General features: G+C 44.5%; 1 protein-coding gene across 1 annotated transcript in view; it reads left to right on the forward strand.

The window, feature by feature from the left end:
• PTPN3 (protein tyrosine phosphatase, non-receptor type 3) overlaps positions 1-14,476 on the forward strand; it is a 126,824-nt gene that overhangs the window by 105,704 nt on the left and 6,644 nt on the right. The window contains exons 21-24 of the mRNA XM_023753225.1: positions 5,243-5,333; positions 5,609-5,670; positions 7,199-7,345; positions 13,662-13,825. Of these exons, the coding sequence (XP_023608993.1) occupies positions 5,243-5,333; positions 5,609-5,670; positions 7,199-7,345; positions 13,662-13,825 (464 nt within the window). The remainder of the gene's footprint in view (positions 1-5,242; positions 5,334-5,608; positions 5,671-7,198; positions 7,346-13,661; positions 13,826-14,476) is intronic.

Below are 14,476 nucleotides of genomic sequence, written 5' to 3' on the forward strand. Positions count from 1 at the left end.
TTACACTGGGTCCAGACACAGCTCCTGGGTCAGCCATGCTGGGATGGGCCTAGGTGTTGATACTCTTAACCAGATCACCCGGAGGTTCTGATGTCCATGCGGATCCAGAGGATGATGGGGGAAAGGGGTGGGATAAATATTGTACCAGAACCATTGCCCCACTGCTGCCCATCCCAAGTCTTGCCTTTAGAGTGTATAGTTAGACTAGAGCATAAGAAATGGACAACATAGAAATTTTAGGTTTTAAATTTTGGTTTCACATTTCCATTTCCTTCATTTAGTTTATGTATTTCCTAGAAATGAAGTAGGGAAACCCTCTTTATATATATATAAATATATATAAATTAATTATTGATTTTTTACAGAGAGGACGGGAGAGGGATAGAGAGTTAGAAACATTGATGAGAGAGAAACATTGATCAGCTGCCTCCTGCACACCCCCTACTGGGGATATGCCTGCAACCAAGGTACATGCCCTTGACCGGAATCGAACCTGGGACCCTTCAGTCCGCAGGCTGACGCTCTATCCACTAAGCCAAACCGGTTAGGACGGGAAACCCTCTTTTTAAATAACATTTGCAGAATTCCAGAATGCAAAACAGATAATAGCAGAGCAGCTCTGTGATGCAGCTGGTGGGGTACATGGAGCCCTGCCTCCGTCTCCCCACTTTGTCCCAAGGAACCCTAGACTGTGAAACATAATTTAATGACCACTGTTACAGATGGGGAAAAGAGATCCTGCACAGCTGCTAGAGAAGAATTCTAAAGGAAGCCAGATCAAACCAGAAACTAAGACAAAGGGAAGCTTTTAATGAGCACTTACTATGTGCCGAGGGCATTACGTGCACCATCACACAGAATTCTCACAGCAGCCCATTATATAGATGAAGGACCAGAGTCTGGGGGAGGTTATCCCACAGCCGACTGGAACCCAGGCAGGCTAGTTCAAGAGCTTGCTCTCTTATCAACTATCTAATCTTTGCGAACAACAGAATGTATTTACATGTGAGAGTTATTATTAGATTAGTACAAATTAGAGCTAGAAAAGATCTGAGAAGCTATCTAGCCACATGGAGCCAAGCAGACTTTAAATCCTGGCTCTTCCTACCACTCACTTCCTACGTAACCTCGGCATGTCCCTTAATCTCTGTGGCCTCTACTGCCCCACTTGGGTGACTCATGGGTTAGTTGTAAGGGTCAGATGAGATAAATACTTAATGTGTTGTCTGACACATGATAAGAGTGCAATAAAAAGTAACAACTATCATTATTTATAAACTAGAGGCTGGGTGCATGAAATTCGTGCACTCGGGGGGTCCCTCAGCCTGGCCTGTGCCCTCTCACAGTCTGGGAGCACTTGGGGGATGTCTCACTGATGGTTTAGACCTGCTGCGGGGAGTGGGCCTAAGCCATCAGTCGGACATCCTTAGCCCTGCGAAGGGAGGAGAGGCTCCTGCCACCGCCACTGCACTCGCCAGCTGTGAGCCCGGCTTCTGGCTGAGCGGCACTCCCCCTGTGGGAGCTCATGAGCACCAAGGGGCAGCTCCTGCATTGAGCGTCTGCTCCCTGGTGGTCAGTGCACATCATAGCAACCAGTCATTCTGCATTTCAGTCAATTTGCATATTATCCTTTTATTATATAGGATAGAGGTTCCAAGAGTCTAAAGAACATGTCTGATGTTCACACAAAAAGTGTTCATGTCAACTTAGAGTTGGACCCCAGGGCTCTCTGACTCTATAGTCCTGGCAGTCCTGGCTCTCGATATGCTCGTCCAGTGCTATCAGCAGGTGGGTGACGTGGCCTACGGGGGCTGTGCCCTGGACCCGGGCAGGAAGCTATGGCTGGTACCTAGCAGGTGCCCACCCCACCCACTCCACCACACAAAGGGCCTGCCCTGGGGTAGATGGGCCATGGCCGAATCCCTCCCATGGTGATGAGCTGGTTTCAGCACAGCTCCCTTTGAAGTATATCTCCATGAAGGGAATTTCCCTGTGCTTCCCGCGGCTTTTGATAAACAATTACAAATGTGTTCCAGAAAGCATTTGGTCCCAGCTGTAACAAAATCGAACTGAATAATTAGCATTTCTATAGCATATTGGAATCTGCCAAAGGTGTTTTACATAGTTTGTCTCCATTGACTGTACAACAGTTCTGTGAAATAGATACGGCCAGAATGATTAGGGTCTCACCTTTATAGATGGAGAAAATGAGGCTCAGGGGCGAAAGGACTTGCCCAGTGTCACACTGAGAGAGATCTAGGGTTAGAATCTGTTAAAAGTCTAATCTATTGTCAAAACTCACCATCGCCAGGTGGGACCCAGCCCTTCACCCAACTCCAACTTGAGCCCTTCCCTTGTAAATAATTCAAGGAATTCAGAAATAGCCACAGTAAAATTAATAGTCTCCTAACCCCTATCCCCTTTAGCTTCTTTCTCTTTGTTATAATTTACCAATAATTTGGTGGGTATCCTTCCATATTTGTTCCAATGCTCATGCAAATATAATTTTTACACACATATGTACATAAGTACACACACACACACATACTATATGCTGCTATGGGGTCACTATTGTATATATTATTCTGTAACTTGCATTTTTCACTTAAAAATAGACAAATGGAGATCCTTCCAAATGTGTTCTTTTAGTCTAATTTTTTTTATTGCTTGCATATAATTTTGTGGTATGACTATACCATGCATTTCTATCAGCCCAGGGTGTGCACATGTAAAATATTTTCAAACACTGCTATAGTACTTTATTTTTTATTTTTAGTACGTATTCTGTAATCTCAAAAGATCGTTATACTGCTGAGATACTTATATACTTACTATAATTAAAACCTTTTGCTAGATCTTTGCTTTTCTGCTAGACCATCTCGAGTTGATTACATTTACATTTTTGTTATTTGAAAAGAAATTCTTTTTACCTCCAGGTTAGGTTTACTGATTATATTTACTTAATTAGATTTTACTTCTGTGCAGTTTAGGGGAATCTGATTCAGATATTTCCCCTTTCAGAATCAAACCAAAACCACCAATAAACCATGAATTTATTTCCAGAATGAGCTCAGAGAGTCCATTACAGTTTGCAGATACTTAAGAAGTTGTCCAATGGCTACTTGATTATTATGAACTAAAATTATAAAGGCGATCAGTAGCTGAGTGCGGGGAGAGATTGGAATTCTAAACATTTAGTAAATGTATAAGATATGACACAATTGTCGTTATCCCAAACCTCTATGCTAATTCTCTCCTGGTGATTTCTGTACAACTTGTTTGTTTAATTTTTTTAAAAAAAAGCTGATAAGAGAAAAACCAACAAATAAAATTAGCAAAAACATAAGGGGCGAAATAACGTTCGGCCTCCCTATTCAAATTGCAGACACGTTCTAGCTGATGATATGAGCCACAATTTGTTGAACCGAGCATTCTTATGCCCCCTGAGGGCAGGCAGCATGGTTATATGTATCAAAGTCCTTCAAAATATGCTTTGATGCAGTACTTCTGTCCCTGAAAATTTATAAGAGGAAAAAATTAAAAACAGCCTAGTTAAAAAGTAGAGTAAAAGTTGAAATAAATTATGAGAAACTGTAGATTATTGAGACAGTAAAAATCATGTGTATAGAGAATACTTAGAATATTTAATAACACAGAAAACTAGACACTGTGTAATAAGTAGGGGGAAAAATGGCTTCAAAATTATGGTTGTATTTCCCGGAACGCTTCTTGTGAGATGTGAGATTCTCCAAATTAGCTTGAGAAATGTTTAGCTAATCATAATTAAACAAGCTTACGCACTACAGGGCTTGTCTTCTTGGAGAGTCATAGAACAGAAGATGGCTTGTAGTATTCCCCAAATTTATTTGACCCTGAAACTTTTTCTAAGGGTGCCAATTTGCTTCTTTTAAAACACTTGGTCCCTTAGAACACAGTATGGAACATGATAGCATATACAATTCAATCTCCGTTTTTTGTTTTACAAAACATGTGTGTTATGTGTTTGCATATATGCTTATGTATATTTGTGTACACATGCACAGAAAAATCTAAACTGGAGAACATATATGAAAAGGGTTGTCTCAGGGTTGTCAAATTACTGGCAATTTTCTTTTTTATACAAGTCTGAATATCCCAAATTTCCTGCAAAAAAAAAAAATAGATCCAACATTGAAAAATGTGTTTTTAAAATTCCCATAAAGTTAATAAAAACCACTGGTGAATAATGTTTCACTTTCAGGTTCAAAATGGGAGAAACAGTTGTGTAGAAAAGAAAGCCGAAGGGGGCCGGAGGAAACTTCTGGAAGGGAGGGACTGTCCATGGCCTTGATGATGACAGGTCACTCTTGCATACTTATCCCCAAACTCACAGCGCTGTATAGAGTAAATATGGACCGCCTTTTACATGTCAACCAGACCTCAATAAAGTGGTTTCGAGGAAAAAAGAAAACTCAAGCACTGAAGTCAGATCTGAGTTCAGTGTGTGGTACATCATCTAAGCATTTAATCTCTGCCTCTTCCACTTGCAAACGAAGGATGCTATTAATACCTCTGACAGAGCTGTCGTCAAAATCACATCAGGTGCTGTGCAAAGGTGTCTGATGGGTGCTTGTAGATAGGCAAAGACTGTTTCAATTGATATTTTTGCTGGTGATTACATGCACAGGGGAATACCTCTTCATATGAAGTTTACTATGTGTGGGAATAAATGTTTTGGTTTCCTTGAGGCAATAAATGTTTTTACTATGGAAATAGACTTGTGGAACGATGAATGGAATGTTCTTGTTTTTAAGCAAAACATACGGTTTACTCCACTGAATTGGAGGGAAGTGTTTTTAGACTAATGTAAATGATTTTCATTTCATTTTAAGTCGGAATTTTTTTTCTCTACCTGCTTTTGGCATTTGTCAAATGATTGTGCATTTGTCAAATGATTGTCATTAAGGTTTTACTTGCTGTGATCATTATCTGTGACTCAGACAGATACCCCACCCCCACCCCCCCGCCCTCCGCAAAGACCCTTGTTCATGATTTTTAAAAATTGAAGAATATTTCTTATGGGATCGTAGAATTTCTTATTGGAAACATTTTTCTTTTAAGATGTAACACACAACCACTTTTAAGTGGTAAGATTTTGGCACTGTGAACGATAAACTTTTACTGTTCAAGTATGTTTTCACACTCCTTTGATAGCTGTTTTTTTTTTTTACAATGGCTTTTTACTTCTCTGTTTGTTATATAGCAACTCTACAGAAAGAAACCTGGGTTGGCCATCACCTTTGCAAAGCTGCCTCAAAATTTGGACAAAAACCGATACAAAGACGTGTTGCCTTGTGAGTTTCTGGCATGAACGCCTCCTCCCCCCACACACTGAGATAATGTTTCCCTTCCTAAAACAGATTGTCTGGTATTCTGGACCGACTTTCAATGTGTCTGTAAACACCACCGTCTTTATTGCTGCCATCTCAGACTGGGAACAGTTGGGGAATAGTGTTTATGCTAATGCGGCGAGGGCTGCAGATGGGGCTGGGAACTGAACCCTTGTGTACTTGGTAAGATCAAAATAAGGCTGGGAATCATCGGTAAATGCTTTTTCTTCCCCCCACAGATGACACCACCCGGGTATTACTGCAGGGAAATGAAGATTATATTAATGCGAGTCACGTGAACGTAAGTTAGAAACTGGGTAATAAGAAAGAGCACATTAATCGCTGTAAGGAGCATGATCCTGGCTCCGGGCTGCTTTGCATTTGAGGAAGTGCTTTCCTGTTCACTCCCTGATTTCAGCACAACAGCCCGGAGGGAAGGCAGAATAGCCTCATTTTACAGAGGAGGAAACTAAGGTTCGGAGAGATTCGATAATTTGAAAGTCACAAGGCTAACTTAAGGTGAGACCAAAACTTAGATTCTGTGTCTCTGACTCCGGGGTCCACACGCCTTCTGTCCTCGGCTGCGGGCAGCTAGGTGTTTTGGGTTTGGGTTAGGGTTTGTTTTGTTGTGGGTTTTATTTTTATTTTTGCCAGTGCTATGTTTGTAACTTTCTGTGTTTTCCCCGTTGTTACTGTATATACTGTCATCTAAAATAAAAATAAAACCATCTCTGTGCATATAACCCAAAAAGAAAAGGTAAAAGATTTCACATGTTGTGAGAAAAGCAGTCATTTTACTCTGAAAACACATCTTGGGCAACTTAGTTAACCTCTCTGAACCTCCGTTTCTTCATCTAAACCAAGGGTCAGCACATCTTTTCTGTCAAGGGCCAGGGAGTCAATATTTTGGCCTTTGCAAGTCAAGAGGCAAAATTGAGGATATTGCTTAGGTACTTACACAACCATTTAAACTGCAACCACGTAAAAACATAAAAATACTGCTCTCAGCTTGCAAAGCGAAGGTCACATTTGGTCCTCAGGCCATAGTTTGCCAACTTCGGGTGTAAATGAACAGATGACTTCTCAAGTTCAGGTCTCAACTTATAGCAAAACTATCAAGAGCTTTCCTAAAAATAAATAAATAAATAAAATGGGTCTGGTCAGTGATTCCATTTATTCCAAAACATCCATGGGATTCATTGATTCATTGACCCTCACTTTAACATACCTCATGTCTTAAGAAATGGTGGGGGCAACTTGACTTGGGCTGTGAACACACAATATGCAGATGGATAATTATGGAATTGTACACCTGAGACCTTCATAATTTTATTAACCAATGTCACCCCAATAAATTCAATTTAAAAACAAAGAAACAGTGGTGGGGCAATAACACCACACAGTCCAATCTCCTTGAGTTACTCGGGGGCAAGGGAGATACTGACACCAGGGTTGAGGAAGCCAAAGGTGTTTTACATAGTTTGTCTCCATTGAGGATTGATAGGTGTCCCTGAAAATATAGATGCACAATATTGATGATATTTACGATACAGCAGTGAAGGTCATTTAAACTCTCCCATCATCTTGTAGGTACATTTCTAATGATCGCCTACCGAGTATCATAGTTGTATCTTAACTATCTAATGCTAGCACCTTTGTCAAATATCTTTCAAGAAATTTTAAAAATAGCTTTTTGAAAGTTTTTCTGACTGGCCATAAGTTGATAGAGACATTATTCTGGTGTGATGTCAGTGATCAGCTAGAAGAGTTTAAGATCCAGTTTCCTTGTGGCAGTAACAGATTCTAATGCCTTAACACTCTCTTGCCAGATGGAAATTCCTGCTGCCAACCTTGTGAACAAGTACATTGCCGCTCAGGGACCCCTGCCACATACCTGTGCACAGTTTTGGCAAGTCGTCTGGGATCAGAAGTTATCACTCATCGTCATGTTGACGACTCTCACAGAGCGAGGGCGGGTAAGTGGCTTGATTTCCGATTCAGATGTGTGCATGTCACGCTGTGTTCTGTGGAACATGAATCTCAGAGTTGAAAGGGTCTTAAATGTGGCCCAGTCTAGCCCCTACATGACCCATAAAGCTTCTGTAAGGAGCTACTGGTGGACTTCTCTAATGATGGCAAGCTCAGCCCTCCTGCTGCCCACACCCTGGCCTTCTCCAAGCTAAAGAATGACGGGACAGCCCCTCCCACTCTTGGCTCGGATCCATTATTACAAGCCAGAGGTCCTTCCCCTTGCTTCACCTCACCTGCCCAGAACCCCTGCACTGGCCTCACCCACCCAGCACAAGTGCTGGTCCCCAGAAGAGCAGTGTGGGTGCCAGGTTCACAGTGGAGGTAAAATGTAGGAGAAATGACAACCTCTACCAACCTCTGCTTGTGTGGCAGCAAAACCCCTTGCATAAGCAGGTAAGAAGGGCTTAATTCGGAGAGTGAGGGACTCTGTACTGTGCTTTCCAGGATGTACATTTTCCTCGGGAACAGATCTCTGATTATATAACAGAAATCAGCATGCAAGGGATACTGTATCGTGAATGCTCGAACTTGTGCCTACATCTGGATAGCTTCATTATGAAATGTTTATTCAGAAGCACATTCCAAAATCAAATCTAAATTAATTTTGAGCCACCTGCTTTGAATGGATCTGTGCCACTTCCTCCCAGGCCTTTCCTCGCTACGTAGTTCAGAATGCCAAACTGGTCCACGCTGAAAGTCAGAGCACAGGATTGGGATGGGTAGTATGTTTGAGGAGACCAGTCTACCCTCTCACCTGAAACAGCAAAATAAGGATTCCTACTGATTGATAGCGCCCCATAGATCGCAAATGGCTGTTACGTGTGGTGTCCCAGGCAGAGCGCTCCCCACCTCTGCTAAGACCCTCCAGGGTCCATCTGTGGGTGTTCAGCTCTGATATTTTAAAAATCCCTCCTCACAAAGAGCTGAAATCCATGTTGCTTTGAACCGTTACCCCACCTGCTTTTCCCACCTGGAGACGCAGAGTGAGTCACCCCTTCTTAATATGCAGTGCTCTTTCCGGTACCTGAAAGTCATCCTAGACTTGCAAACAGTGACACGTTCAGCTCCCACCAAGCGTGTGGTCAGTGGACATTGTCTGGTCTTTGTCTCAAGCTCTTGAAACCTACGTACAGCACTCTGGAGAGGCTCTGGAGCCACACAGTCTGGGTCCAAAAAAAGGTTCCTTTTGAGCAAGTGCCTACCCTCTCTGAGCCTCAGCTGTCCCTGTGGGAAATGGAGATGATAATGGCGCTCCCCTTGTAGGGTAGATGAAGATGGAGAAAATATGTACAAGAAGCTTAGAGAACTACATGTTGCACATATCCAACAAATGTTAAGGCATTGGTGTGGTGTGTGTGTGTGTGTGTGTGTGTGTGTGTGTGTGTGTGTTCCATCATCGTCATCATCATCATTGCTGGGAGGACTCAGCCATCAGATCTGGCCTTCAGAGTGCTCCTGGGGGTTCTCCTCATTCTTTGTGTTGGCTATCACTCTCAGCTTCTTGTCACAGTTTTCATCAAAACCTCTTCTCTTCACATAAGTCACTGTTTAAATAAATGTGAAGGTCTTTAAGAGGCTGTAGAAGCCTGTGTGTCAGAGGCATCGAGGGCACTCTTTGGGGAGCAGTTGTTAATTCTCCCAGCTCTACCCCCAGCCCCTGCCATTTCTCCCTCTTCTGTACTGAGGGATGGCCTGTCTGAGGTTTTGCTGAGAGCACAAGGCAACAGGTCTGTGGCATCCCCTTGTCTGTAAGTCTCGTTTTTTATATTTTTAATTTTTGCTTATGTTTTGTTTTTGTTTTTTGTGATTCTTCTAATCTTGTTCTGAATAGGAAATGAAGTTACAAGAACATTTTTTAAAATATATTTTATTGATTTTAGAGAGGAAGGAAGAGGGAGAGAGAGATAGAAATATCAATGATGAGAATCATTGATTAGCTGCCTCCTGCACGGCCCCTATTGGGGATCGAACCCAGGACCCTTCAGTCTGCAGGCCGACACTCTATCCATTGAGTCAAACCAGCTAGGGCATTACAGGGACATTTTTTTGTTTTTCTGGAGCACTTGCTACCCTCCTGTTCTGTGGTGTGGTGGACAAGAAGGCAGACTTAGGGCCATGTGTCCTGAATTCAAGTCTCAGCTCTACCTACCGGTGACTTTGGAAAGCTGTAAAACCTCTGTGGGAATGGAATAATGGTACCAATTATGTTGTGAGATTGTGGGGAAATTGAATGACTTAAAACAGATAGCTTTCTTGGTATGCAATAAGTATAACAGAAAGGTTAGCATCAGTAGTAGATTGAGTGCCACCTTAACAATTATTGCCAGGATTAGAGTATATTTATTTTGCTGTAGTATTATTTTTCTTTAAATTGACTCACCTATTTTTTTTGTCGTTTAATAAATTTCCTTTGAAAGATACATATTTTTTAAAAAATTTTAATTTAAGTAAAGTTGGTAAACATTCTTATGTTGGTTATATTAGTTTCAGGTGTATAATATAGTCATTTGACATTTTTATACCTTACAACATGATCACCCCTAGTTCTAGTATCCTATGTCACCATCTGTCTTATCACAATATGTATCAACTGTATTCCCCTTCCCCAAAAAGATACATCTTAAATGGAAGTTCAGTATCACTTGCCATAAGTAGAAGGTAAGTGTAAAAATACGAAGATGCAAAAACAACACTATTAAATTTTAAATAAATACTTTTGCCTTCCAGGCTCCTAAAAAGAGAGTTCAAGTATCAGGGAGGTAATGTGAAAGCTCTTCTAGACCCAAATCGAGACTCTCCATGGCACCCACGAACAAAACCCATCCCACCATGTGGTTCTATGCTGTTGAATACAGACCTGTCTCCTCCGAATTGACCTGCAGGCATCCCATACTTTGCAGGCCCTGATCTGGGGCCACTCTGGTATTTATAGATGACAGACATCAAGTTCATTGCCTTGTCCTTTCCAAAATCTACCAGTCCCCCCATTCGCCAGACTATTCTGTTACTTCTGGGTGCCTAGATGCTCCAGGTTTTCTCAGGAACTGTCCGTGGAGGCTCCACTCTTGGGTCTCATGATGCAGTTCCTCAGGGTCAACCCCTGAGCCCATGCGGGGTGCTGGGCGCCGTCCGTGCCTGTGGTGGCCTTCTCTTTCCCCTGTAATGTTGGCCTCCCCTTCCCAGCTGTAGGCCATTCTTCTCTGCAGAGAAAAGAGAGCTCTAGCCGGCATGGCTGGTGACAGATGAGCTGCCCTGATAGCACTCCCTTCTCTCCCTTGTTCTGCTTGTTCCAACTGAAAAGTCGGAAAAGATCCTTTCTCCCATCCCAGAGGCCTCACTTCCTCTGGCTGCCACACAGGTCCTGGCCCTCCTGCTCCGTCCAGATTCCATCCCCCTCCTCTCTATTGTTGGTGACCAGCTGGGTTTCTTTGTTTCCCAGCCCTTTCTTCCTAACTGAACCCATTCCGGCTTGTTCCTGAGTGAGAGATTCCCATCTCCCCTGAGTCACAGCGTTCCTTTCACAGTCTCAGACCCTGGGAACTCACCCCTCTTGTTTATTGATTGTTAGAAACCTGTTCTTCTAAAATCCAGGCTGCGTGTCTCCTCCCTCTCCCGTTACAAGCTCTCAGGTGATGGGAGCCCTTCATCCTGGGGACCCTCATCGTGTCCTCACCACAACCCAGTAGCTGGTTCTTCCTGGAGTCAGGAGTCAGTCACTACAGGGGAAGTGACACTTTCAGCATGTCCTGTGTTTTCTCCAGGTTATGCACTTAGTAGAGGGGACTCCCCGCAGGCCTGTGCAGCCCCCAGGTCTGCCAGTGCAGAGGGCTCCCCTGAGGCCCTGCTTCACCCCGTGGTCTGGGAAAGGCTTCCCTGCAGGATCTCTGAGTTCTCCCTTTTTCTTTCCTGCCCCACATGTTTCTCTTTGTGTGCTCCCCTCAGGTTCATGCTTTCCTCATAAAGGAAATAGAGCTCTAGAGGTACAGCTTTTCAATGGAAAAAGTCATTTCTCTCTTCTTCCATCAAGGATATTTCTTTGGTGGGGGGGGGGATTTTTTACATCTGTGTATGCCCTATTATATGTGTCATCTGACACCAGTTGATTCCCTCTCTGAGCTTGTTTATTCATATGCAAAATAGAGCCAATGATAGTACCTACCTCATAGGGTTGTTTTGAGACCAAGGTAAAATAATGCCCATAAAAAGCACCATTTTTTTGCCCTGGCTGGTTTGATCAGTGGATAGAGTGTCGGCCTGCAGACTGAAGGGTCCTGGGTTCCATTCCAGTCAAGGGTCCATGCCCAGGTTGCAGGCTTGATCTCCAGTAGGGGGCGTGCAGGAGGCAGCCGATCAAAGGCTCTCTCTCTCTCATTGATGTTTCTATCTCTCTCTCTCCTTCCCTTTCTGAAATCAATTTTATATATATATATATATATATATATTTATTTTTAAATTTTTTTTTAAAGGCACCATTTAGTGCTTTCATACTCTGTTCAAACACTGGGAGCGTGAGCGTCATCCCTCCTCCCAGCAGCAGCATTCATGATGAAACTGCAGCTGGAAGAAGCCGAGTAACTTGGTCACGATCACACAGGTGGTTAGTGGGACTCTCTGACCAGGATTGAAACTCGAGATTTCCACAAACTTCTCACTCTTCCCACTTCACCCCCAGGGCTTTCAGATCCAAACAGACCTCAGATCTAAATCAGATCAAGGGGTAAAGAGAGAGGCCAGTCCAGGGCAGATTCACTGGGAGTCTCTAGAAATAGGGATGTTTGTGGCTCTGCTCTGCCTTGCACGGGCTGATCAGTTCAGAAGCTATCTTCCCACCAGGCCTGTGGGCAGAGCTCCACACCCCCTCGCAGAAGAGGAGGAGATGTAGGCTGGTGGGTGTCGGCTCTGCCATGGGTTCTACGGACAGCAGCCCCTTCCTGTCTAAGGAAAGTCAGGCAGTGGCTGTTAGCCAGATACCCAGGCTTAAGGTTTACAAGTAAATTCTCAGCTCTAACTTCCCAGCAGCACGCTTTAATTTCAAAGCATTAAGTTCAAACTGTGGCATTTGAAAACAAGAATAGAAGAGCTGTTTCCAGACAAATTATGTGCATCCCTTGGCATACCCTCTTTCAGCTGCAAACAGATGTCATTTTTACATTTGATGCAACTGTATGCTTGGAGGAAAAACTTTGAGTGGATCAGAATTTGACTGACAGAACTATGATGAGAGGGACAGCTTGGCCGTGAGTTTTGCTTTGAAGCCAGGGCAGGAGTATGATATCTGTGGGACAAGCTTCAGGGTTTGGAGGGGGAAATAAAAATGGGGAGGGTCATGGGGTCAGCCAGCCTGCAGATAAGCCACAGCAGCCCTAAGACCTCAGTCCCGCTGAGCCGGGGGTCTCCTCGTCTGTGCTCTGGGAGTATCAGCTCCATGGGAGTCCTGTATGGAAGCCTGAGCAGGCCTAGGGGCTGCTGCTCGGGTGCAAAGGGACGTTCATTTACGTGTAGGGATGTCTTTCATCTGGACTGTCTGGACTCTCTCACCATCCTTACTCAAGTTCATGCGGGGCCCACAGTGACAACAGGAATAGGGGCTCCATTGACCTGATCCCCACACATAGTGAGCCTGGCACTGCACTGTTATCTCCAGCCTCTGTCCCTGTCTGTGAAGCGGGTGCTATCCCCATCTTTTGGGTGAAGAAAACGCAAATCAGAGCGGTTGAGTAGCAGGTTCAAAGTCATATGGCTAACTCCCACAGAGTCCTGACTCCCAGATGTGCCGTCTCAACCACTGTGCCTTGAAGCCTTTACCTCAAGAGGGTGGGGGTGGGTAGAGGAGCAGGGGTGAGGTTGAGAAGGGGTGTTGAGAGCAGAGAAGGGGCCTGAGGGACTGGAGTGGGATTGACTGAGGTAGAGAAGGCCACAGTAGAGAGGTCACTCCTATGTCAGGGCCCCAGGTCTAAGGCCTCCTCCTGTTCATTCCAGGCCCTGGTGAAAAGAAGGTAAGTCTCTGGACTCGTCCTCTGGCTTCCAGCCCAGACTGTTTTATGAGCTGTGGCCTGGCCCCTGCTAGGCCGACCCCAACCCTCTCCCCATAGAAAGCAGACACACAGCAGGTCAGCCCCGCCTGAGCTCCTTGTCTCCTGGCTGGAGTACCTGGTGTAGCGAGAGGGCTCTGGTTGAATGCCCGCCCCATCTGCCCAGGTAACTGCTCATGCACAGCACCCCCCAGTGGAGGTTCACTCACACCCCGTGCTTCCCTTGCAGACCAAATGTCACCAGTACTGGCCCGATCCTCCCGATGTCGCCGAACACGGCAGCTTCCACATCCGCTGTCAGTCGGAGGACTGCACCATTGCTTACGTGTTCCGAGAAATGCTGGTCACAAACACCGAGGTGAGCGGTGCCCTGACGGTGGGTGGTCCGGGCAGGCACTTTAGAGGCAGGTCTAAGTCAGCAGGCACTGTGGTCCCCGGAGAGCTGTTCTTGGTCGGCTCCACATTTTCACCTGGTAAGTGAAAGAGCCAGAACTCGTGCTCACGCAGCACTGTTCACAGTAGCCAGCAGGTGGAAACAGCCACGTCCATGGATGGATGAACAGATAAACTAGGGGTATAGTCGTATGATGGACTATTATTCAGCCGTAAAAAGGAAGGAGATTCTGACCCATTCTACATCATGGGTGAATCTGGAGGACACTATAAGTGAAATAACCCGACACTAAAGGAAAAATACTGTCTGATTCCACTTACGTGAAGTACCTGGAGGATTCTCTCAGATTCACAGAGACAGAAAGGAGAGCGGTGGTTGCCCAGGGCTGGGGGGCTAGGGGAGGGATGAAGAGTGCATGTTTAATGGGTAAATAATGGTGATGGTTGTACAAACATTGTAAATGCACTTAAAACCACTGAAATGGACGCTAAAAATGGTAAACTTCATGTTATATAAATTTTGCCCATTACCAAAAAAAAGCTACTGTGTGTGGCCCTAATAGCAAGTGCTGTAGGAACAAGCGGAATGAACTCCCTGGGTGGGGAGGAGGGTGGGCAGATGAGACTAGAGGGTGGGGGTGGGAGTAGGTG

The sequence above is a fragment of the Myotis lucifugus genome, unplaced genomic scaffold, assembly GCF_000147115.1.
Source record: "Myotis lucifugus unplaced genomic scaffold, Myoluc2.0 scaffold_43, whole genome shotgun sequence".
NCBI classification, from domain to species: domain Eukaryota; kingdom Metazoa; phylum Chordata; class Mammalia; order Chiroptera; family Vespertilionidae; genus Myotis; species Myotis lucifugus.